A 25,764-nucleotide genomic window follows, 5' to 3' on the forward strand; every position below is an offset into this window, starting at 1 on the left:
CGGCCAATACAAGGGGACAGAGTTGAACACAATGCCCAATACAAGTGGACAGAGTTGAATACAACGGCCAATACAAGTGGGTAGAGTTGAACACAATGCCCAATACAAGGGGACAGAGTTGAACACAATGGCCAATACAAGGGGGTAGAGTTGAACACAACGGCCAATACAAGTGGACAGAGTTGAACACAACTGCCAATACAAAGCGGTAGAGTTCAACACAATGCCCAATACAAGGGGGTAGAGCTGAACACAATGCCCAATACAAGTGGACAGAGTTGAACACAACGGCCAATACAAAGGGGTAGAGTTCAACACAATGGCCAATACAAGGGGGTAGAGTTGAACACAACGGCCAATACAAGGGGATGGAGTTGAACACAACGGCCAATACAAGGGGACAGAGTTGAACACAGCGGCCAATACATGGGGACAGATTTGAACACAATGCCCAATACAAGTCGACAGAGTTGAACACAACGGCCAATACAAGGGGACAGAGTTGAACACAATGCCCAATACAAGTGGACAGAGTTGAATACAACGGACAATACAAGTGGGTAGAGTTGAACACAATGCCCAATACAAGGCGACAGATTTGAACACAATGGCCAATACAAGGGGGTAGAGTTGAACACAATGCCCAATACAAGTGGACAAAGTTGAACACAATGGCCAATAAAAGGGGAAGGAGTTGAACACAATGCCCAATACAAGTGGACAGAGTTGAACACAACGGCCAATACAAAGGGGTAGAGTTCAACACAATGCCCAATAAATGGGGACAGAGTTGAACACAACGGCCAAATCAAAGTGGTAGAGTTGAACACAATGCCCAATACAAGGGGACAGAGTTGAACACAATGCCCAATACAAGGGGACAGAGTTGAACACAACGGCCAATACAAGGGGGCAGAGTTGAACACAACGGCCAATACAAGGGGGCAGAGTTGAACACAACGGCCAATACAAGGGGGTAGAGTTGAACACAACGGCCAATACAAGGGGACGGAGTTGAACACAATGCCCAATACAAGGGGGTAGAGTTGAACACAATGCCCAATACAAGAGGACAGAGTTGAACACAACGGCCAATACAAAGGGGTAGAGTTTAACACAATGCCCAATACAAGGGGACAGAGTTGAACACAATGGCCAATACAAGGGGGTAGAGTTGAACACAACGGCCAATACAAGGGGACAGAGTTGAATAGAACAGCCAATACAAGCGGACAGAGTTGAACACAACGGCCAATACAAGGGGGTAGAGTTGAACACTACAGCCAATACAAGGGGGTAGAGTTGAACACAATGCCCAATACAAGGGGACAGAGTTGAACACAACGGCCAATACAAGGGGGCAGAGTTGAACACAACGGCCAATACAAGGGGGTAGAGTTGAACACAACGGCCAATACAAGGGGACGGAGTTGAACACAATGCCCAATACAAGGGGGTAGAGTTTAACACAACGCCGAATACAAGGGGACAGAGTTGAACACAATGGCCAATACAAGGGGGTAGAGTTGAACGCAACGGCCAATACAAGTGGACAAAGTAGAACACAATGGCCAATACAAGGGGACAGTGTTGAACACAATGCCCAATACAAGTGGACAGAGTTGAACACAACGGCCAATACAAAGGGGTAGAGTTGAACACAATGCCCAATACAAGCGGACAGAGTTGAACACAACGGCCAATACAAAGGGGTAGAGTTGAACACAATGCCCAATACAAGGGGACAGAGTTGAACACAACGGCTAATACAAGGGGACAGAGTTCAACACAATGCCCAATACAAGGGGACAGTGTTGAACACAATGCCCAATACAAGGGGACAGAGTTGAACACAACGGCCAATACAAAGGGGTAGAGTTGAACACAATGCCCAATACAAGGGGACAGAGTTGAACACAACGGCTAATACAAGGGGACTGAGTTCAACACAATGCCCAAAGCAAGGGGACAGAGTTGAACACAACGGCCAATACAAGGGGGTAGAGTTGAACACAATGCCCAATACAAGTGGACAGAGTTGAACACAACGGCTAATACAAGGGGAGAGAGTTCAACACAATGCCCAATACAAGGGGACAGAGTTGAACACAACGGCCAATACAAGGGGGTAGAGTTGAACACAATGTTCAATACAAGGGGACAGAGTTGAATACAACGGCCAATACAAGCGGACAGAGTTGAACACAACGGCCAATACAAGGGGGTAGAGTTGAACACAACAGCCAATACAAGGGGGTAGAGTTGAACACAATGCCCAATACAAGGGGACAGAGTTGAACACAACGGCCAATACAAGGGGGCAGAGTTGAACACAACGGCCAATACAAGGGGACAGAGTTGAACACAACGGCCAATACAAGGGGACAGAGTTGAACACAACGGCTAATACAAGGGGTCAGAGTTCAACACAATGCCCAATACAAGGGGACAGGGTTGAACACAACGGCCAATACAAGGAGGTAGAGTTGAACACAATGCCCAATACAAGGGGACAGCGTTGAACACAACGGCCAATACAAGGGGGTAGAGTTGAACACAATGTTCAATACAAGGGGACAGAGTTGAATACAACGGCCAATACAAGCGGACAGAGTTGAACACAACGGCCAATACAAGGGGGTAGAGTTGAACACAACAGCCAATACAAGGGGGTAGAGTTGAACACAATGCCCAATACAAGGGGACAGAGTTGAACACAACGGCCAATACAAGGGGGCAGAGTTGAACACAACGGCCAATACAAGGGGACAGAGTTGAACACAACGGCCAATACAAGGGGACAGAGTTGAACACAACGGCTAATACAAGGGGTCAGAGTTCAACACAATGCCCAATACAAGGGGACAGGGTTGAACACAACGGCCAATACAAGGAGGTAGAGTTGAACACAATGCCCAATACAAGGGGACAGCGTTGAACACAACGGCCAATACAAGGGGACAGAGTTGAACACAACGGCCAATACAAGCGGACAGAGTTGAAAACAACAGCCAATACAAGGGGGTAGAGTTGAATACAACGGCCAATACAAGCGGACAGAGTTGAACACAACAGCCAATACAAGGGGGTAGAGTTGAACACAATGCCCAATACAAGGGGACAGCGTTGAACACAACGGCCAATACAAGGGGACAGAGTTGAACACAACGGCCAATACAAAGGGGTAGAGTTGAACACAACGGCCAATACAAGGGGACGGAGTTGAACACAACGGCCAATACAAGGGGACAGAGTTGAACACAACGGCCAATACATGTGGGCAGTGTTGAACACAATGGCCAATACAAGTGGACAAAGTTGAACACAACGGCCAATACAAGGGGACAGAGTTGAACACAACGCCGAATACAAGGGGACAGAGTTGAACACAATGGCCAATACAAGGGGGTAGAGTTGAACACTACAGCCAATACAAGGGGGTAGAGTTGAACACAATGCCCAATTCAAGGGGACAGAGTTGAACACAACGGCCAATACAAGGGGGTAGAGTTGAACACAATGCCCAATACAAGGGGACAGAGTTGAACACAACGGCCAATACAAGGGGGCAGAGTTGAACACAACGGCCAATACATGTGGGCAGTGTTGAACACAATGGCCAATACAAGTGGACAAAGTTGAACACAACGGCCAATACAAGGGGACAGAGTTGAACACAACGGCCAATACAAGGGGGTAAAGTTTAACACAACGCCGAATACAAGGGGACAGAGTTGAACACAATGGCCAATACAAGGGGGTAGAGTTGAAAACTACAGCCAATACAAGGGGGTAGAGTTGAACACAATGCCCAATATAAGGGGACAGAGTTGAACACAATGGCCAATACAAGGGGGTAGAGTTGAACACAATGCCCAATACAAGGGGACAGAGTTGAACACAACGGCCAATACAAGGGGGCAGAGTTGAACACAATGGCCAATACAAGGGGGTAGAGTTGAACACAACGGCCAATACAAGGGGACGGAGTTGAACACAATGCCCAATACAAGTGGACAGAGTTGAATACAACGGCCAACACAAGGGGACAGAGTTGAACACAACGGCCAATACAAGGGGGTAGAGTTGAACACAACAGCCAATACAAGGGGGTATAGTAGAACACAACGGCCAATACAAGGGGACAGAGTTGAACACAACGGCCAATACAAGGGGGTAGAGTTGAACACAATGCCCAATACAAGGGGACAGAGTTGAATGCAACGGCAAATACAAGGGGGTAGAGTTGAACACAATGGCCAATACAAGGGGACAGAGTTGAACACAACGGCCAATACAAGGGGGTAGAGTTGAACACAACGGCCAATACAAGGGGGTAGAGTTGAACACAACGGCCAATACAAGGGGACAGAGTTGAACACAATGGCCAATACAAGGGGGTAGAGTTGAACACAACGGCCAATACAAGGGGACAGAGTTGAACACAACGGCCAATACAAGGGGGTAGAGTTGAACACAACAGCCAATACAAGGGGGTAGAGTTGAACACAACGGCCAATACAAGGGGGTAGAGTTGAACACAACGGCCAATACAAGGGGACAGAGTTGAACACAACAGCCAATACAAGGGGGTAGAGTTGAACACAACGGCCAATACAAGGGGGTAGAGTTGAACACAACGGCCAATACAAGGGGACAGAGTTGAACACAATGGCCAATACAAGGGGGTAGAGTTGAACACAACGGCCAATACAAGGGGACAGAGTTGAACACAGCGGCCAATACAAGGGGACAGAGTTGAACACAACGGCCAATACAAGGGGTCAGAGTTGAACACAATGGCCAATACAAGGGGGCAGAGTTGAACACAATGGCCAATACAAGGGGACAGAGTTGAACACAATGGCCAATACAAGGGGTCAGAGTTGAACACAACGGCCAATACAAGGGGACAGAGTTGAACACAACTGCCAATACATGTGGACAGTGTTGAACACAACAGCCAATACAAGTGGACAAAGTTGAACACAACAGCCAATACAAGTGGACAAAGTTGAACACAACGGCCAATACAAGTGGACAGAGTTGAACACAACGGCCAATACAAGCGGTCAGAGTTGAACACAATGGCCAATACAAGGGGACAGAGTTGAACACAACGGCCAATACAAGGGGTCAGAGTTGAACACAACGGCCAATACAAGGGGACAGAGTTGAACACAACGGCCAATACAAGGGGACAGAGTTGAACACAACGGCCAATACAAAGGGGTAGAGTTGTACACAATGCCCAATACAAGGGGACAGAGTTGAACACAATGGCTAATACAAGGGGACAGAGATCAACACAATGCCCAATGCAAGGGGACAGAGTTGAACACAACGGCCAATACAAAGGGGTAGAGTTGAACACAATGCCCAATACAAGGGGACAGAGTTGAACACAACGGCTAATACAAGGGGACAGAGTTCAACACAATGCCCAATACAAGGGGTCAGAGTTGAACACAACGGCCAATACAAGGGGGTAGAGTTGAACACAATGTTCAATACAAGGGGACAGAGTTGAACACAACGTCCAATACAAGGGGGAAGAGTTGAACACAACAGCCAATACAAGGGGGTAGAGTTGAACACAATGCCCAATACAAGGGGACAGAGTTGAACACAACGGCCAATACAAGGGGGCAGAGTTGAACACAACGGCCAATACAAGGGGGTAGAGTTGAACACAACGGCCAATACAAGGGGACAGAGTTGAACACAACGGCTAATACAAGGGGGTAGAGTTGAACACAACGGCCAATACAAGGGGACGGAGTTGAACACAACGCCCAATACAATGGGACAGAGTTGAACACAATGGCCAATACAAGGGGGTAGAGTTGAACTCAATGCCCAATACAAGGCGGTGGAGTTGAACACAACGGCCAATACAAGGGGACAGAGTTGAGCACAATGGCCAATACAAATGGACAGAGTCGAATACCACGGGCAATACAAGGGGTAGAGTAACAATACCAGGGGAGAGTTGAATACAACGGCCAATACAAGCCAATACAAGGGGAGGGTTGAATACAACGGCCAATACAAGGGTTCAGAGTTTGAAGGAGTGTGGAGGAAAGAACAGGGGGACGTCAGAATCAGAACCAGGTTTAGTATCACCGGCATACGTTGTGAAATTTGTTGTCTTTGCAGTAGTAGTACAATAAAATACATAATAATAAAAGTGTGAACTCCTGCAAATTATAGTTAAATTGCATGTAGGGCAAAAAATTATTGAGGTAGTGGTCATGGGTTCAATATCCATTCAGAAATCTAATGGCAGAGGGGAAGAAGCTGTTCCTGAATCATTGAGTGTGTGCCTTCAGGTTTGTGTACCTCATTCCTGATGGTAGCAGTAAGTCTGGGGTATGTGCACAGTGAGGGGGGTCCTTAATGATGGATGCCACCTTTTTGTGGAAGATGTCCTCGATCCCGGGGAGGCTAGTACTTAAGATGGTGCTGACTGTATTCACAAGTTTCTACAGCTCTTCTGATCCTGTAGTGTGCCCCCGCCCCACAAAATAACATGGTGATGCAGCCTGTTCGAATGCTCTCCACGATACATCTGTAGAATTTTGCAAGTGTCCTTGGTGACATACCAAATCTCCTCAATTCCTATTTAAATAAAGCCACTGTCGTGCTTTCTTTGTAGCTGCATTGATAGGTTGGGCCCAGGATAGATCCTCAGAGATGGTTTTTTTGTAAAGAGAGAGAACTGGGTGTGTGAAATGTGATGCCGGGGTGAAGGTAAAGTCAGATACATTAGGGTCCTGAAGAAGCGTTTCAGCCAAAGATGTCAGCTGTTTATTCCTCTCCATAGATGCTGCCTGACCTGCTGAGTTCCTCCAGCATTTTGCATGTGTTGCTCTGGATTTCTACAGAATCTCGTGTTTACACTAAGGACCTTTTAGAGACTCTTAGATAAGCAGATGTCTGAATGACAAATGGAGGACAATGTGGGGGAAAAGTGTCAGATTGATTTTGGACTAGGTGAAAATGTGTACATTACATCGTGGGGCAAAGGGCCTCCACAGTTCCAAAATGTTCGACGTTCATTCCTGCTCGACATGCCCAGCTCCTCCGGCAGATCCGTTCTCAGTGGTCCACCTGGGAATCCCCCAGGTTCACCACCAGCAACCAATCTGCTCCAGGAGCACAGCAGCAGGTTTGCTGATGGTGAACTTTTAGCTGCATAAAACTTTGGTTAAGTCACAGCTGCTATTGTGTACTCTGCTGTTCACTTCATTACAGGAAAGATGCAGGGGCTCTGCAGAGAGATTCGTTGCCTAGATAGAGTACCAGCTATCCGGAAAGGTTAGGCAAATTGGATTATTTTCCCTTGTGAGTCAGAGGGGCGACCTATTAGAAATTCATAAAATCGTGTGAGGCATGTACTGTCGGTAGGGCTGTAAGAACTTTTTCTCCAGAATGGAAACATCTAATCCTAGAGGACACAGCTTTAAGGTGAATGGCTGAAAGTTTAAAGAAGATTTACAGGGCAAGTTTTTCTTTTACCCAGAGCACAGTGGGCAGCTGGAACGGGATACCAAGGGAAGTGGAGGGACTGGTTCTGACAGTAATGCTTAGGAGGTTGTTAGACATCCCAATGAACAGGCAAAGAATGGAGGAATGCGGACCACGTGCAGGCAGATGGGATTAATTCACAATGACATCAGGGGCAGCACAGGCACGAAGGGCTGAAGGGACTGTTCTGTTGTTCAATGCTCTATACCTGAAGAGCCGTGGAAGCTCAATTTATTGAAATATTTGGAGCAGTGACTGGCAGCTTTCTGGGTGTTAAGGGAATCAACGGATACGGGGAGAAAGCAAAATGGTGGGCTTGACTCAAGGGGCCGAGCAGTTCCCTCAGTGACATCTGTGGGGGGATGCAGCCTCCAGTCCTGTGCCTCCTTACCAGTGAGACTGGAACGGGCGCTGGCTTCCTCCGGTAATAGTCGCAGGCATTCAGTTTCAGGCTCAGCGAGAGGGCGTGGAAAGCAACCAGGTACAGGCCATCTGCGTTCATGAGCGTCTGGCAGCCAGCGTCCTCAGCCGCGTCCGGCCCCGGAGAGCGTAACAACTCTGAAAGAGACGGCAGGTGCAGGGGGGGGTTCATCAAGGGCATTGGCCACCCTCCTGCCCTCCTCAGCTTGGGCCCAGGGCCAAGCCAGACCGCTAGCAACTGGATCTGCATTTCTGCATATCTCTTGACGGCAGCCTACCCCCCCCCCCCCCCGCCATTACTCCGAAGACGCAGTTCCCCTCTGCCTACCTCCAGAGCAGAGTCAGACCGCCAGTGACCGGATCCACATTTCTATACTGTATCTGCTGATGCCCCCCACCATCTCCCTCCTCAAACGACACACCAGCCATTTCCACTCTGCACTCTCAGCCCTCATGCCCACCCAAACATCAGTCACTGGCTCTGCATTTCTACCAATATCTCACCGGCATCCACTCCATCTGCCCATCGTCCCTCCACAGCTGTCAGTAGCAACACATCTCTTATCAGCTGATCCAATGGAACACCCTTCTGTTGTCAGGCTCTGCCCCCTGGTCCTGGATCCACCACTGTAGGAACTATCCTCTTCACAGCAACTCTGTCGAGGCCATTCAATGCTTGATAGCTCTCAGTAATATTCCCCCCACGCCATTACTCTAAACTCCAGCAAGCACAGGCTCAGAGTCAGCAAACATCCCTCATACATTAACCCTTGTGTTCCTGAAGTCATTCTCACCTGGACCCATCCTTCCTAATACTCCAAATGTGGCCTGACCAATGCCTTATCTCTACTTTTACACTCTATTCCTCTCAAAATGAATGCTAATATAGCATTTACCTTCCTTCCCATCAACTTAGCCTGAAAGTTAAACCTTCGGGAATCCTGCATGGGGACTCCCAAGTCCTTTTCTATCCCCTATTTCTGAATTGGCTCCCTACTTACAAAATAATCTTTACTTCTTCTACCAAAGTGTATGACCGTATATTTCCCAACACTGTATTCCATCTGCCACTTCTTTGCCCATTCTCCTAATTTGCCCAAGTACTTCTGCAGTCCACCTGCTTCCTCAACACTGCCTGCCCCTCCACTTATCTCGGTCTCATCTGCCAACATGGTATCAATTCAATCATCGTTAACGTAGAATGCGAAGAGCAGCAAACGCAACACCCACTCCCGTGGACCACGCCAGTGACCGGCAGCCAACCAGAAAAGGCTCCCTTTATTCCCATTCTTTGCCTCCAGCCAATCAGCCAAAGCTCTATACATGCTCTATCATATAAAGCTCTATCTTTCCTGTAATAACATGGGCTCTTAACTTGTTTAGCAGCCTCATGTGCAGCACCTTGTCAAAGGTCTTCTGAAAATCTAATTAAACACCATCCACTGATTTTATTTTGTCTATCCTGCTTGTTACTACCTTAAAGAAATCCAACAGATTTGTCAGACAGGATTTTCCCTTGAGGAAACCATACTGACTTCGGCTTACTTTATCATGTGCCTCCAAGTATCCTGAAATCCTTAACAATCGACTCCAACATCACCCCAACCACTGAAGTCAGGCTAAATTGCCTTTAATATCCCTTCTTCTGCTTCTCTCCCTTAGAGAGTGGAGTGACACTTACAATTTTCAAGTCCTCCAGAACCATTTCAGAAACTAGATTATTGAATTGTCACTACTAATGCATCCACAATCTCTTCATTTACCTCTTCCAGAACACTGGGGTGTATGTAGTCTATCTGATCTAAATGACGAGTTCATCTTCAGACCTGTCAGCTTCCCAACCACCTCCTCAGTAACGGCAACTGGCCCCTAACGTGCTGCTGGTATCCTTCACAGTGAAGACACTAGCGACATGCCAGAAAGTACTTCTTCAGTTTGTCCACCATTTTTTGTTCCCCATTACATTGCCAGTGTAATGGCCACACTTGCCTCTATTTAGACGCTGAGAAAACTTTGCTATCTTCTTTTATATTATTGATTACCTTGCTTCATATTCCATCTTTCCTCTTCTTGTCGCTTTTTAGTTGCCTTCTGTTGCTTTTTAAAAGCTCCCCAATCCTCTACTTTCCCACTAATTTTTGCTCTATTTTATGCTGTTTCTTTTGCTGCTAACCTGTCTTTAAACTTCCCTTGTCGGCCATGGTTAAGCCACCCTCCCTTTAAAATACTTCTTCTTTGTTGGGATTTATCTTCCCTGCATCTTCTGAATTTCCCCAGAAACTCCTGCCATTGCTGTTCTGTCATCATCCTGTAAGCGTCTACGTCCAATCCAGTTTGGCCATCTCCTCTCTCATGCCTCTGTACTTCCCTTTACTCCTCTGTAATACTGATACATCCAATTTCAGCTTCTCCTTCTCGAACTACAGGGCGAATTCTATCATATTATGCTCATTTGGAAGATACCCTAAGCGAACATTCCTTCTACTATGAGGTACGAGTATGAATTTCTCTAAAATGTATTCAATCTACCATTTCTTTGCCCATTCTTCCAACCCATCCAAGCCCTTCTCAACAGAGTCCCTTTACTCGCCTCCCTCAGCCACTCTAGTTTATTTATTTCATGTCTGGGGGTTCAGGGTGTCATGGAGGGAGTCTTACCTGACTGTAGGCCAGAGCAGAAGACGGAGGCGAAGCTCTGTAGGGAGGAGTCCACCTCCTCGATGGTCTGGAGGGACAAGAGGCGAGGGAGGATGGTGACGAGCGACTGCACGAAGATCCGGGCGCTGTGTTGGTCAGCCTCCTGGTTCTTCAGGACCTTCAGGGTGAGGGTAGCGCCGTGCAGCGGCCGGCGGGCAGCACAGCTGGGCTCCTCGTCCGCCAGAGAGCCGTTGTCGGAGCCGATCTCGGAGACGTCCGACCTGCCGGAGTCCTTCTCGGCTGCGGTGGAGTACTGGTCGCATGAGTCGAAGTCTGTCCGGGAGACGTCCTGCTCGTCGACGCTGAAGTTGCTCTCGCTGTAGCGGGACCCTGGCGGCTTGACCGTGAGGAGGTTGGCAAAGTCGGCGCCCGCGTGGTTGCTGCCACTGCTGCTGCGGCGATGCTGGTGGGGGACGGCTCCTGGCTGGGCGCCCAGCGCCCTGCCTAACATCTCGGCCCCCGGCTCGGCCTCCCTCCCCGGCTGCTGGCACTCTTCAGGGGTCGTCTGGGCCAGATTCCCGTCGTCTGGGGCGGCGTCGCCGGGCTCTGCCGTGATGCTGATGCCGACGCTGACCTCAGGGCCGCGCTCTGTGCCGGAATCCCAGTGAGGTTGCTCTGCCGACAGGAGCCGGCGCTGCCAGCGGAAGTCCGCCTCGCTGACCTCCAGCGACTCCCGGGCCGACTCCCCGCCACCGCCTCCCTTCAGCTCCTCGGCGTGCCGCAGCAGGTGGCGCACCTGTTCCTCGCGTAGCCCGCGCCCCTGGCTCAGCTGGTCCAGGCCGGCCAGCAACACGCAGACACAGGAGACGGCTGCGTGGCAGGCCTCAATCCCACCCTTCGCGCAGGCCTCGGCTGTCCCGTCCATGATGCTGTGGGGAGGGAGGCACGTGGTGAGGAGGGTCACCGCCACCAACTCGGGTCAGGGTCAGGGTCAGGTCAAACCAAGAGTGGATCAGGATTCACCAGGTAAAGCTCAGATCACAGTAAATCAGTTCCAGACACTGTGTGAAGTCAACTCAACATCAGGTCACAGACGCTACCTGACCTGCCGAGTGTGTGTTACTTGACCACTCATCTGGTGCACCTACCCCGACAGCTTGACTTGACCTGATAACTTGATCACACCTAACCTGGACTTGGCTTCACTTGACCCAACAGCCCACCATTAACCTGATGACCTGAATGATGGCTTGTCTTGACCTCACTTTGGGTCAGCTTGACTGCTATTCAGCCTGGTCCCATCAAATGGCACCCAGACCTGCATTCATGCCCCTCTCATCCATGTACCTGTCCAAATTTCTCTTAAACATTGAAATCAAACTAGTAACCACCATTTCCACCAGCAGCTCTTTTGACACTCTAACCATACTCTGAGAGAAGAGTTCCCTCTCATGTTGCCTTTCACCTTTCACCCTTAACCCATGACCTCTGGCTCTAGTCTCACCCAACCTCAGAGGAGAAACCCTACTTGCATTTACCCTTTCTGCGCCCCTCAGAATCGGTAATGTCAGGCCCAAAGCAGATTAAATCACTATCAGGTCAGTCAGCTCAAGGTTGGGTCAGGTCAAGATCCAACTCAAGTTGAGATCATGCTGTGAGGTCAAATGAGGTAATCAGGTCAAGGACAAGCCATCAGAACACGGTCAGGTCAAGGTTGGGCCAGGAGTTCAAGTGAAGCCAAGTCGCGGTCAGGTCAGATCCAATTATCAGGACGTCAAGCTGTCAGATTAGGTACGCCAGGTCAACAGTCAACACACAATATGCCGGAGGAACTCAGTAAGACAGGCAGCATCAATAGAAAGAAACAAATAGAATTTTGCAGGCCAAGACCCTCCTTCAGGAATGAAAAGGAAGAGGGTTAAAGGGCGAGAGATGGAGGATTACAAACTGGCTGGGGGTGTTTCAGACAGAGACCCATCATCAGGACTGGAGAGGAAGGGGGAAGATGGGGGGTAGGGGAAGGGGACAGATGGGGGGGGTGGGGGAAGGGGATGAGTACAAACTGGCTGGGGGTGTTTCAGACAGAGACCCATCATCAGGACTGGAGAGGAAGGGGGAAGATGGGGGGGTAGGGGAAGGGGATGAGTACAAACTGGCTGGGGGTGTTTCAGACAGAGACCCATCATAAGGACTGGAGAGGAAGGGGGAAGACGGGGGGGTGGGGGAAGATGGGGGGTGGGGGAAGACGGGGGGGGTGGGGGAAGATGGGGGGTAGGGGAAGGGGATGAGTACAAACTGGCTGGGGGTGTTTCAGACAGAGACCCATCATAAGGACTGGAGAGGAAGGGGGAAGATGGGGGGGTGGGGGAAGGGGATGAGTACAAACTGGCTGGGGGTGTTTCAGACAGAGACCCATCATAAGGACTGGAGAGGAAGGGGGAAGACGGGGGGGTGGGGGAAGATGGGGGGTAGGGGAAGGGGATGAGTACAAACTGGCTGGGGATGTTTCAGAGACCCATCATAAGGACTGGAGAGGAAGGGGGAAGATGGGGGGTAGGGGAAGGGGACAGATGAGGGTAGGGGAAGGGGACAGATGGGGGGGGGTGGGGGAAGGGGATGAGTACAAACTGGCTGGGGGTGTTTCAGACAGAGACCCATCATCAGGACTGGAGAGGAAGGGGGAAGATGGGGGGGGTAGGGGAAGATGGGGGGTAGGGGAGGGGATGAGTACAAACTGGCTGGGGGTGTTTCAGACAGAGACCCATCATCAGGACTGGAGAGGAAGGGGGAAGATGGGGGGTACGGGAAGGGGACAGATGAGGGTAGGGGAAGGGGACAGATGGGGGGGGTGGGGGAAGGGGATGAGTACAAACTGGCTGGGGGTGTTTCAGACAGAGACCCATCATCAGGACTGGAGAGGAAGGGGGAAGATGGGGGGGGTAGGGGAAGATGGGGGGTAGGGGAGGGGATGAGTACAAACTGGCTGGGGGTGTTTCAGACAGAGACCCATCATCAGGACTGGAGAGGAAGGGGGAAGATGGGGGGGGTAGGGGAAGATGGGGGGTAGGGGAGGGGATGAGTACAAACTGGCTGGGGGTGTTTCAGACAGAGACCCATCATCAGGACTGGAGAGGAAGGGGGAAGATGGGGGGTACGGGAAGGGGACAGATGAGGGTAGGGGAAGGGGACAGATGGGGGGGGTGGGGGAAGGGGATGAGTACAAACTGGCTGGGGGTGTTTCAGACAGAGACCCATCATCAGGACTGGAGAGGAAGGGGGAAGATGGGGGTAGGGGAGGGGATGAGTACAAACTGGCTGGGGGTGTTTCAGAGACCCATCATCAGGACTGGAGAGGAAGGGGGAAGATGGGGGGGTAGGGGAAGATGGGGGGTAGGGGAGGGGATGAGTACAAACTGGCTGGGGGTGTTTCAGAGACCCATCATCAGGACTGGAGAGGAAGGGGGAAGATGGGGGGGTAGGGGAAGATGGGGGGTAGGGGAGGGGATGAGTACAAACTGGCTGGGGGTGTTTCAGACAGAGACCCATCATCAGGACTGGAGAGGAAGGGGGAAGATGGGGGGGTAGGGGAAGATGGGGGGTAGGGGAAGGGGATGAGTACAAACTGGCTGGGGGTGTTTCAGACAGAGACCCATCATCAGGACTGGAGAGGAAGGGGGAAGATGGGGGGGTAGGGGAAGATGGGGGGTAGGGGAAGGGGATGAGTACAAACTGGCTGGGGGTGTTTCAGACAGAGACCCATCATCAGGACTGGAGAGGAAGGGGGAAGATGGGGGGGGTAGGGGAAGATGGGGGGTAGGGGAGGGGATGAGTACAAACTGGCTGGGGATGTTTCAGACAGAGACCCATCATCAGGACTGGAGAGGAAGGGGGAAGATGGGGGGGTAGGGGAAGTTGGGGGTAGGGGAAGGGGATGAGTACAAACTGGCTGGGGGTGTTTCAGACAGAGACCCATCATCAGGACTGGAGAGGAAGGGGGAAGATGGGGGGGTAGGGGAAGATGGGGGGTAGGGGAAGGGGATGAGTACAAACTGGCTGGGGATGTTTCAGACAGAGACCCATCATCAGGACTGGAGAGGAAGGGGGAAGATGGGGGGGTAGGGGAAGATGGGGGGTAGGGGAAGGGGATGAGTACAAACTGGCTGGGGGTGTTTCAGACAGAGACCCATCATCAGGACTGGAGAGGAAGGGGGAAGATGGGGGGGTAGGGGAAGTTGGGGGTAGGGGAAGGGGATGAGTACAAACTGGCTGGGGGTGTTTCAGACAGAGACCCATCATCAGGACTGGAGAGGAAGGGGGAAGATGGGGGGGTAGGGGAAGATGGGGGGTAGGGGAAGGGGATGAGTACAAACTGGCTGGGGATGTTTCAGACAGAGACCCATCATCAGGACTGGAGAGGAAGGGGGAAGATGGGGGGGTAGGGGAAGTTGGGGGTAGGGGAAGGGGATGAGTACAAACTGGCTGGGGATGTTTCAGACAGAGACCCATCATCAGGACTGGAGAGGAAGGGGGAAGATGGGGGGGTAGGGGAAGATGGGGGGTAGGGGAAGGGGATGAGTACAAACTGGCTGGGGGTGTTTCAGACAGAGACCCATCATCAGGACTGGAGAGGAAGGGGGAAGATGAACAGGGAAGTAATGGCATCAGGTTACCGGCAGGTCATCAGGTCAAGTTTATAGTGCACAAGAGTGATGAGGTACAGTTACAATGGAAAAAAAGAGCAGCATCAGGGGAATGCCAGTAGACAAGACACAGAATAGAAATTATACGACAGAGAGAGAAAATAGCCATTCAAAAACAAAGGAACACTGAGGCAATGCCATGACCCGTAGTGTTCCCTTGCTGAAGTCGGGCAACTTAGGTGAAGAACTGAATGTCTGAAGGGAGGCAGCTGATATTGAAACAGGCCATGTGGGACTTTAAACATCCGTTCCTCCTCGCTGACGGTAGCAGCTAAAATGGATGATGGGGTCCTCGATGACAGACGCTGCCTTCTTGAGGCAGCATCTCCTGTAGATACAGTTGAGGGTGGGGAAGGCAGTGCCTGTGATGGATTGGACAATACACTGCCTGTAATCACACTGTTTCTAGACTATGATCACTGGATTCCATAGCCTGTAATCACACTGTTTCTAAACTACGATCACACCAATCCACAGCCTGTAATTACAGTTTCAAGACTACAATCACTCCAATCCACAGCCTGTAATTACACAGTTTCTAAACTACGATCACACCATTTGACAGCCTGTAATTACACTGTTTCTAGACTACAATCACTCTAATCCACAGCCTGTAATTACACTGCTTCTAAACTATGATCACACGAATCCACAGCCTGTAATCACACTGTTTCTAGACTACAATCACTCCAATCCACAGCCTGTTGTTACACTGTTTCTAGACTACAATCACTCCAATCTGCAGCCCGTAATTACACTGTTCCTAAACTATAATCACTCCAATCCACAGCCTGTAATTACACTGTTTCTAAACTACGATCACACGAATCCACAGCCTGTAATCACACTGTTTCTAGACTACAATCACTCCAATCTGCAGCCTGTAATTACATTGTCTCTAGACTACGATCACACCATTTGACAGCCTGTAATTACACTGTTTCTAGACTATGATCACATCAATGCACAGCCTGTAATCACACTATTTCTAGACTATGATCACACGAATCCACAGCCTGTAATTACACTGTTTCTAGACTATGATCACTCCAATCCACAGCCTGAAATTACACTGTTTCTAAACTACGATCACACCAATTGACAGCCTGTAATTACACTGTTTCTAGACTATGATCACACGAATCCACAGCCTGTAATTACACTGTTTCTAGACTATGATCACTCCAATCCACAGCCTGAAATTACACTGTTTCTAAACTACGATCACACCAATTGACAGCCTGTAATTACACTGTTTCTAGACTATGATCACACGAATCCACAGCCTGTAATTACACTGTTTCTAGACTACGATCACTCCAATCCACAGCCTGTAGTTACACTGTTTCTAGACTACAATCACTCCAATCTGCAGCCCGTAATTACACTGTTCCTAAACTACAATCACTCCAATCCACAGCCTGTTGTTACACTGTTTCTAGACCACGATCACTCCAATCCACAGTATAAGGTCACCTTTCAGTCTCCTACCCTGGCCTGCCCTTCCTTTTCCTGCACCATTCTTGTCTGTTTTCTTTGTGCTATTTCAGGCTTCATAACATCTTTCCTACAGCAGGAGTAGAGGGTTGAAGTAAGAAGGTGGGAGGTGATAGGTGGAAGAGGTAAAGGGCTGAAGAAGACAGAATCTGATTGGCGAGGACAGTAGGCCATGGGAGAAGGTGAAGGAAGAGGGGCACCAGAGGGAGGTGATGGGCAGGTGAGGACAGGTGTGAAGATGGGGTAAGAGAGAGGAGGGTGGGGGAGAGAAGTATAACTTCCCAACATCAATATGCTGTGCAACAACGCTCTGGAAGAACCCAGTAGGTCAGGCTGTCTCTTTGGGAGGAGGGAAACCTTTGGGTCTCTGACATCATTTCAGTGAACTATGACCCCAACCCAAAATTCCAACTGACACCGTTTGCCTCCACAGATGCTGCCTGGCCTACTGGGCTCTTCAGTATTCTCCAGATTTTCACACCTGCTTTCCCTCACACCACATGACAGGGGAATCCACAATCAGAGAGCAGAGGAGTAAGACGGTTAGCGGGGAGATAAGGAATGTTTTCACCCAGAGAGTGGTTACAAAGAATATGGCACTTGCAAATAATGCAACAAAAGATGCCATCCTTCAGAAAGTTCCCAAAACTACTTCTTCTTTCAAATGTGATTCTGCTTCTATCGGAACCCATGGTTTACATTTTGGTGGTGTGATTTCAATCTGGTGTTTTGCAGTCTCCAAAGGAGTTCATGAGGCTTCAATCAGACTGTTTGACCAAGTAGCCTGGATATGGGGCGTTTCCATTTTTCACCAATCTTGCCAATTAAAGTATTGAGCAAGATTGAAATCAATGAGGATGAGAACTGAAGGTGAGCGGGTGTTCAGCACCATCACCCTGTGCTTGACTGGTCTCCCTCTCTCCCCCTCACTCACTGCTGTCGGTGGAAGGTGCTTGCATTTTTACCGGTCTCTCTCTCCCTCTCTCCTCTTCCTCTCCCCCCTCTCTTCCTCTCCCTCTCTCTCTCACTCCTCCCTCCCTTCCCCCCTCTCTCACTCTCTCTCTCCCTCTCTCTCTCTCCCTCTCTCTCTCCCCCTCTCACTCTCCCTCCCTCTCTTTCTCACACTCTCTCTCCCTCTCACTCTCTCCTTCCCTCTCTCCCTCCCTCTCTCTCCCTCCCCCTCTCTGTCCCCCTCCCTCTCCCTCCTCTCTCTCTCACTCTCTCTCTCCCCCCCTCTCTCTCTTCCTCTCTCACTCTCTCTCCATCTCTCCCCCCTCCCTCTCCCTCCCCTTCTCTCTCCCCCTCTCTCTCCCTCCCCCTCTCTCTCTCTCTCTCTCTTCCTCTCCCCCCTCTCCCTCTCTCTCTCTCTCCCCCCTCTCCCTCCCCCCCTCTCCCTCTCTCTCACTCTCCCTCTCTCCCCCTCTCTCTCTTGCTCTCTCACTCTCTCTCCCTCTCTTTCTCACACTCTCTCTCCCTCCCCTCTCTCACTCTCCCTCCCTTCCCCCCTCTCTCACTCTCTCTCTCCCTCTCTCTCACTCTCCCTCTCTCTCTCCCCCTCTCACTCTCCCTCCCTCTCTTTCTCACACTCTCTCTCCCTCTCACTCTCTCTCTCCTTCCCTCTCTCCCTCCCTCTCTCTCCCTCCCCCTCTCTGTCCCCCTCCCTCTCCCTCCCTCTCTCTCTCACTCTCTCTCTCCCCCCTCTCTCTCTTCCTCTCTCACTCTCTCTCCATCTCTCCCCCCTCCCTCTCCCTCCCCTTCTCTCTCCCCCTCTCTCTCCTCCCCCTCTCTCTCTCTCTCTCTCTCTTCCTCTCCCCCCTCTCCCTCTCTCTCTCTCTCCCCCCTCTCCCTCCCCCCCTCTCTCCCTCTCTCTCACTCTCCCTCTCTCCCCCTCTCTCTCTTGCTCTCTCACTCTCTCTCCCTCTCTTTCTCACACTCTCTCTCCCTCCCCTCTCTCACTCTCTCTCCCTCCCCCCTCGCTCTCTCTCACTCTCTCTCCCCTCCCCCCCTCTCTCCCTCTCTCTCACTCTCCCTCTCTCCCCCTCTCTCTCTCTCTCTCTCTCTCTCTCTCTCTCTCTCTCTCTCTCTCTCTCTCTCCCTCCCCTCCCTCCCTCCCTCCCTCCCTCCCTCCCTCCCTCCCTCTCTCTCTTTGACATTTGCACAATTTGCCTTTTTTTGCACACTGGGTGTGTGATGTTTTCTTTGAATGGTTTGATGGTGTTTCTTTGTTTCATGGCTGTCTGTGGAAAGATGAATCTCAAAGTTTTATACCGTGTACACTCTTTGATAATAAAGGTACTTTAATCCTTTAGTTGGAGTATGAAATGCACTGTGTGAGCAGGTGGTGTGGGCATGGTCTGACAACATTCGCATAGTATCTGGACATACTCTTGAATCGTAAAGGAATTTAAAGCTACAGAGCAAGTGCTGATAGATGCAATCTCCGTCTTCTGCCAAGACCCATCTGCCTGCGTCTAGACCATGGTCCACAATACTCCTTCGTCAATGTACCCATTTAAACTTCATTTAAATGGTACAACTGAACCCTATCTACCACTTCCACTGGCAGCTCATTCCACAATGTCCCCACCCTCTAAGTTTCTGCTCAGATTTCCCTTGAATATCTCACCTTGCACCCTAAACATACAGTACTGTGCAAAAGTCGTAGGCATGCTGGATTTTTTGTATGTGGTTTCAGGTGGTGTGGCCTCCACGGAGCCCGGATCATCGAGCCTGCCTGGGATCACCCGGAGAGACAGATCCAAAGTCTGCAGAAGAACTGCGGCAAGTTCTCTGAGATGCTTGGAGCAACCTACCAGCCGTTTTTCTTATAAAACTGCACGACAGTGTACCCTAGAGAATTGATGCAGTTTTAAAGGCAAAGGGTGGCCACACCAAATATTGATTTCATTTAGTTTTTTTTTACTGTTTACTGCTCTTTACAGTTTTTTTTTGATATTTAGAAACTTTTCATTTCATTATTTTTGAAAGCATCGTTGTTTTACAGAATTGTTTTCTACAATGCCTAAGACTTTGGCAGAGTACTGTATGACCTCATCCATCCAACCTCCGGGGAAAAAGCCTGTATGCATCACCCTATCTATACTCTTCATAATTCCATATACTTCTGTAAGATCTTCCCCTGTTCTCCAGCACTCCAAGGAATAAAGTCCTAACCTAAACAGAAGAGATTTTGTAGATGGTGAAAATCCAGAACAACACACACGAAATCCTGATTTAAGGATCTCGAGCCAGAACGTTGACTGTATACTCATTTCCAATGACGCTGCCTGACCTGCAAAGTGCTAACCTATTCAACCTTTCCCGATAACTCAGGTCCCCAATTCTCGGCAACATCCTCGTAAATTTGCTCTGCACTCCTTCAAACTTATTGAAGGATGTCTTTCCTGTAGGTAGGTAGCAGAAATGTTCACAAATTAGGCTTCACCAACATCTTGTACAACTTCAACACAACATCCCAAGTCCAATATTCAATGACATACATGTCTTCACAGGTGTCAGCATTTCCTAAATAGCTTGGTTCTGTACCGATGAGCCAGTGTTGAGTTCAGGTTAATAAAGCCACTAACACCCTGTGGCCAAGATCAAGTACTACATGCTGCCAGTGGAAGTGGCACATGCAAGTTCAATAGAAACACAAGAGAAATTTTGATGGGAAGAATATGGATTACTATGGTCCAGGTGCTGTTTGACTGGACTAAGCAGAATTATAGTTCAGCACAGGCTAGATGGGCTGAAGGGCCTATGTTGTCGCGCTCTATGACTCTATAACAAAAAGACTAACCGTGCAGACAAGTCTAAACCTCAAAGGCGTAGGTTTAGGGTGGGAAGGGAAAGTCTGAGTAAGAAGCTGAGAGGCAAATTTCCCACATAGAACATGGTGACTATATGGAATGAAATGACAGAGGAAGTGGTAGAAGGTAGATTGCAATGTTTAAAAGACAGGTACATGGATAGGAAAGGTTTAGCTGGATATGTAGGCACAATAGACCAGTTCAGGTACACACAAGATTCAAAGGCCTGCTTCTATGCTGTGTAACGCTTATGACTAGGTCAACCTGTTTTCACCGGCAATGATTCTCGAACAAGAGGGCATGGTTACAAGATTAGGGGGCAATCACTTAAATCTGAGTGGTGTACAAACTTCTGCGAGCAGGGCAGTGAATTCCTGCCGAGAATTTATGAGGCTTTGGACGGACCACATTTGCTGTATGATGAGTAATTTTGGGTCCCATATCCAAGAAGGGAATTGGAGAGGGTCCAGATGAAGCTTATGAGAATGATGAACGAGGAATGTTGGGCTTAGACCCACTTGAAATTAGAAAACTGGGGTGGGGGGTGGGGCTCTCATTGAAACCCATCAAACACCGAAAGGCCAGGATGAAGTGGATGTGGAGCAGATGGATTCAACAGTGGGGCAAGTATAGGACCAAAGAGGACAGCCTCAGAGTGGAAGAACGTTCCTTCAGAACACACACAGGAGGAATTTCTTTAGCCAGGGTGGTGAATCAGCCGCATTCATTGTCACAGACAGTTGAGACCAAGCCATTAGGTATATTTAAAGCAGAGGCTGACAGGTACTTAGCGCCTCAAAAGTTAAGGACAAGAAGCAGAAGAATGGGATTGAAAGGGAAAATAAATCAGCCATGATGGAATGATGGAACAGACTCAATGGGCTGAATGGCCTCATTCTGCTCCTATGTCTTATGGTCTTTTCCCTGGAATTGTCTCCTCTGGAGGGTTGTGGAGACTGATCGCTGGAAGTTTCTACGGAGGAGACAGAGAGATTTTTGAAAGATTGGGGGAAGCAAAAGCAGTGGGGAGAGACGAGGAGGTGAGGAAGGAACCTAAACAAAATTTCAAGATCCAAACAGATAAACCTTTGTTCGGCAAAGTATAGGAAGGTGGATACGATGGAGTTCACAGTCAAGGCTCCGACCAGTCTGGAAGGAGATTTCAGCAGGTGACTCACATCTTGTGAAGATCCAAGTGCGATTTCCTCCTCTGACTGGATCGCCTCCTGGTCTCCCCTTCGTACGTAGTGGGGCCAGCGAGATCATAGAGCCGCTGGGGGCTACCGAGGATCTGTGTGGGTAGATTCAGACAGGCGTTAGTGTAGTCAGAGGCAAAGTAACATCCCCTTGTTGGTCACACAGTCTTTCCAGGACGGAAAGCCTTGGGCAGAGAAGACACATTGATGTTACCAGCACCGGTACCAGGGAACACTGTTCATGGGGATTCTGCAGGCAACATGCTCAAGAAGTATCTCAGATTCTCTGCAGTCCAAGCAAAGTCATCACTGACCTCTGCATCCTGGGACCCAATGCCTCCCTCTGCAACAGAAACCTGGACTTGCTGATCAACAGCAACACCTCCGTCACAGCCATCCTTAACACTGGAGTTCTGCAAGGAAACATCCTCAGCCCCCGACTCTACTCCCTGTACACTCAGACACTCATACCCCTCCTCTACTCCCTGTACACTCGGACCCTCATATCCCTCCTCTACTCCCTGTACACTCGGACCCTCATATCCCTCCTCTACTCCCTGTACACTCAAACCTTCATACCTCAATTCTTCTCCCTGAGCTCTCAGACACTCATACCCTTCCTCTATTCCCTGTACACTCAGACCCTCATACCTCTCCTCTAATCCCTGTACACTCAAACCTTCATACCCCCACTCTACTCCTTGTACACTCAGACACTCATACCCCTCCTCAACTCCCTGTACACTCAAACCTTCATACCCCCACTCTACTCCCTGAGCTCTCAGACACTCATACCCCTCCTCAACTCCCTGTACACTCGGACCCTCATACCTCTCCTCTACTCCCTGTACACTCAGACCCTCATATCCCTCCTCTAATCCCTGTACACTTAAACCTTCATACCCCCACTCTACTCCCTGTACACTCAGACACTCATACCCCTCTCAACTCCCTGTACACTCAGACTCTCATATCCCTCCTCTAATCCCTGTACACTCAGACACTCATACCCCCACTCTACTCCCTGAGCATTCAGACACTCATACCCCCACTCTACTCCCTGAGCATTCAGACACTCATACCCCTCCTCAACTCCCTGTACACTCGGACCCTCATACCTCTCCTCTACTCCCTGTACACTCAGACCCTCATATCCCTCCTCTACTCCCTGTACACTCAAACCTTCATACCCCAATTCTACTCCCTGAGCACTCAGACACTCATACCCCTTCTCAACTCCCTGTACACTCGGACCCTCATACCTCTCCTCTACTCCCTGTACATTTGGACCCTCAGCCCCCTCCTCTACTCCCTGTACACTCAAACCGTCATACCCCCACTCTACTCCCTGTACACTCAGACACTCATACTCCTCCACTAATCTCTGCACACTCAGACACTCATACTCCTCCACTAATCTCTGCACACTCAGACACTCAGCCCCCTTCTCTACTCCCTGTGCACTCAGACCCTCATACCTCTCCTCTACTCCCTGAGCACTCAGACCCTCAGCCCCCTCCTCTACTCCCTGTACACTCGGACCCTCATACCTCTCCTCTACTCCCTGTACATTTGGACCCTCAGCCCCCTCCTCTACTCCCTGTACACTCAAACCGTCATACCCCCACTCTACTCCCTGTACACTCAGACACTCATACTCCTCCACTAATCTCTGCACACTCAGACACTCAGCCCCCTTCTCAACTCCCTGTACACTCAGACCCTCATACTCCTCCACTAATCTCTGCACACTCAGACACTCAGCCCCCTTCCCCACTCCCTGTACACTCAGACCCTCAGCCCCTCCTCTACTCCCAGTACACAGACCCTCAGCCCCCTCCTCTACTCCCTGTACACTCAGACCCTCAGCCCCCTCCTCTACTCCCTGTACACTCAGACCCTCAGCCCCCTCCTCTACTCCCTGTACACTCAGACCCTCAGCCCCCTCCTCTACTCCCTGTACACTCAGACCCTCAGCCCCCCCTCTACTCCCTGTACACTCAGACCCTCAGCCCCCTCCTCTACTCCCTGTACACTCAGACCCTCAGCCCCCTCCTCTACTCCCTGTACACTCAGACCCTCAGCCCCCCCTCTACTCCCTGTACACTCAGACCCTCAGCCCCCTCCTCTACTCCCTGTACACTCAGACCCCTCCTCTACTCCCTGTACACTCAGACCCTCAGCCCCCTCCTCTACGGTTTTGGGAAGGTGGGGTGTTGTCCTTGCTCCTGTCTACTTCATTAGGGTTGGGGGGAGGGGAGAGTTAACAGCTTCGCCTTTCGGGAAGGGAAGAACACAATGGCCTGTCCTAGTTTCATCACATAGACACCGTGGCCAAGAATGCTACTAGTGGAGACTCAGGTTTAACATCAGCAGCATATGTCAGGGAACTTGCTGTCCCAGCAGCAGTACAAACCTCACGAGGCCCCTGCCGGCCCTCAGCAATACACCGTAGAAAGCATCCTGTCCGGACGCCTCACAGCTCTGCCCACGACTGCGAGAAACTGCAGAGAGTTATGGACACACGGAAACCAGCCTCCCCCCATGGTCTTCCCGCTGCCTCGGTAAATCAAAGACCCCTCCCTCTCTCCTCCCCCTCTCCCACTGGGCAGAAGACACAAACGCATGAAAGCACGTCCCACCAGGCTCAAGGGCAGCCTCAACCCCATTGTTATCTGACTATTGAATGGGTCTCTTGGATGATAAGATAGACTCTTGATCTCACAATCTACCTCATTATGAATCTGCACCTTATTGTCCCCCTGCACTGTGCTCTCTCTCACTTTATTCTGCATTCCTTCTTGTTTTCCCTTGTTCTACCTCACTGCACTGTGTAATGTATGAAAAGCACACAGGACCAGCTTTCCTCTGTATCGCAGTACATGTGACAATCATAAACCAATTCCAATCAGGGAAATGAATGGATATAGGGATAGTGCATTCACTGCTTAACACTCTGACAACCCGCCGCCCCCTCCACCTTCCCGATGCCCCGTTACCTCCTTCATAATCTTGATGGCCTCCACCCTGTGTTGGGGGGGTGGGTAGAGCAGCAGCCGATGGTACAGGGACTGCAACACCGGTCTCAGCGACTCCAGGCAGCCGACCAGACGCACCAGCTCCACCGCAATGTAGTATATAGTGCGCGCCACCGGCCCGCTGAGAGCCGGCGCCAGGGACGAGCAGCCGGAGCCTCGGCCGTGGTCAGAGACACCGGAGAACGTGGCCTCACTCTCTGTCGAAGAGGCACCGTGGGCAGACGAGATGGTTTTGTCGTGGACGGGGTTCCCCAGGATGACAATCAGTGCCGGACAAAGCTGTCTCCTGTGATGACAACAGAGCAGGCAGTCAGGAAATAACTTGGACTTGTAGAGCGCCTAGGAAATGTCTTCCCCCTCCACCATACGTAGAATAATACAGCTCAGTACAAGCCATTTGGCCTACAATTTGGACTTGTAGAGCGCCTAGGAAATGTCTTTCCCCCCCACAGTTTGCAGGGCTGCATTCAGTCAAGGAGAAGCACGAGTTCAGAGTTCACAGGCGGAGGCTGGGCTTCATAAAACATAGAATAATTCAGCTCAGTACAAGCCATTTGGCCTACAATGTTGTGCTAACCCTTTCACCTTCCTAGTCCAAGATCAATCTAAAACTTCCCTCTCACATAGCCCTCCATTCTTTTTCCCTGCAGGAATGTCGGCAAATTAAATCTGAGGGAGTAATTGGGTACAGTACAAGTTTTAAGGATCTTCTTTAAGCTGAAGAGAGACATAAAGAGGCAGAGATGTCCGTGGAGCCACCAGTGTGGAAACATGATGTGTAAACAGAAGGTATAACCCTGACTGGGGGAGTACAGACATCACAGAACAGCTCAGTACAGGCCCTTCGGCCCACAATGTTGTGCCAACCCTTTAACCCAGGGGTGGCCAACCTCTGGCGCATTGGATGATCAGAAGTGACGCATTGCACCCCAGT

General features: G+C 50.2%; 1 protein-coding gene across 5 annotated transcripts in view; it reads right to left on the bottom strand.

The window, feature by feature from the left end:
- Positions 1-25,764, bottom strand: part of arfgef3 (ARFGEF family member 3) — a 650,801-nt gene that overhangs the window by 530,956 nt on the left and 94,081 nt on the right. For all 5 annotated transcript variants that reach the window (XM_059986710.1, XM_059986711.1, XM_059986709.1 and 2 more), the window contains 4 exons: positions 24,792-25,116; positions 21,775-21,887; positions 10,609-11,516; positions 7,922-8,088 (listed from right to left, as the gene is read on the bottom strand). In XM_059986710.1, coding sequence (XP_059842693.1) covers positions 7,922-8,088; positions 10,609-11,516; positions 21,775-21,887; positions 24,792-25,116 — 1,513 coding nt within the window. The remainder of the gene's footprint in view (positions 1-7,921; positions 8,089-10,608; positions 11,517-21,774; positions 21,888-24,791; positions 25,117-25,764) is intronic.

Source organism: Hypanus sabinus, chromosome 12, assembly GCF_030144855.1.
Source record: "Hypanus sabinus isolate sHypSab1 chromosome 12, sHypSab1.hap1, whole genome shotgun sequence".
Taxonomy (NCBI): domain Eukaryota; kingdom Metazoa; phylum Chordata; class Chondrichthyes; order Myliobatiformes; family Dasyatidae; genus Hypanus; species Hypanus sabinus.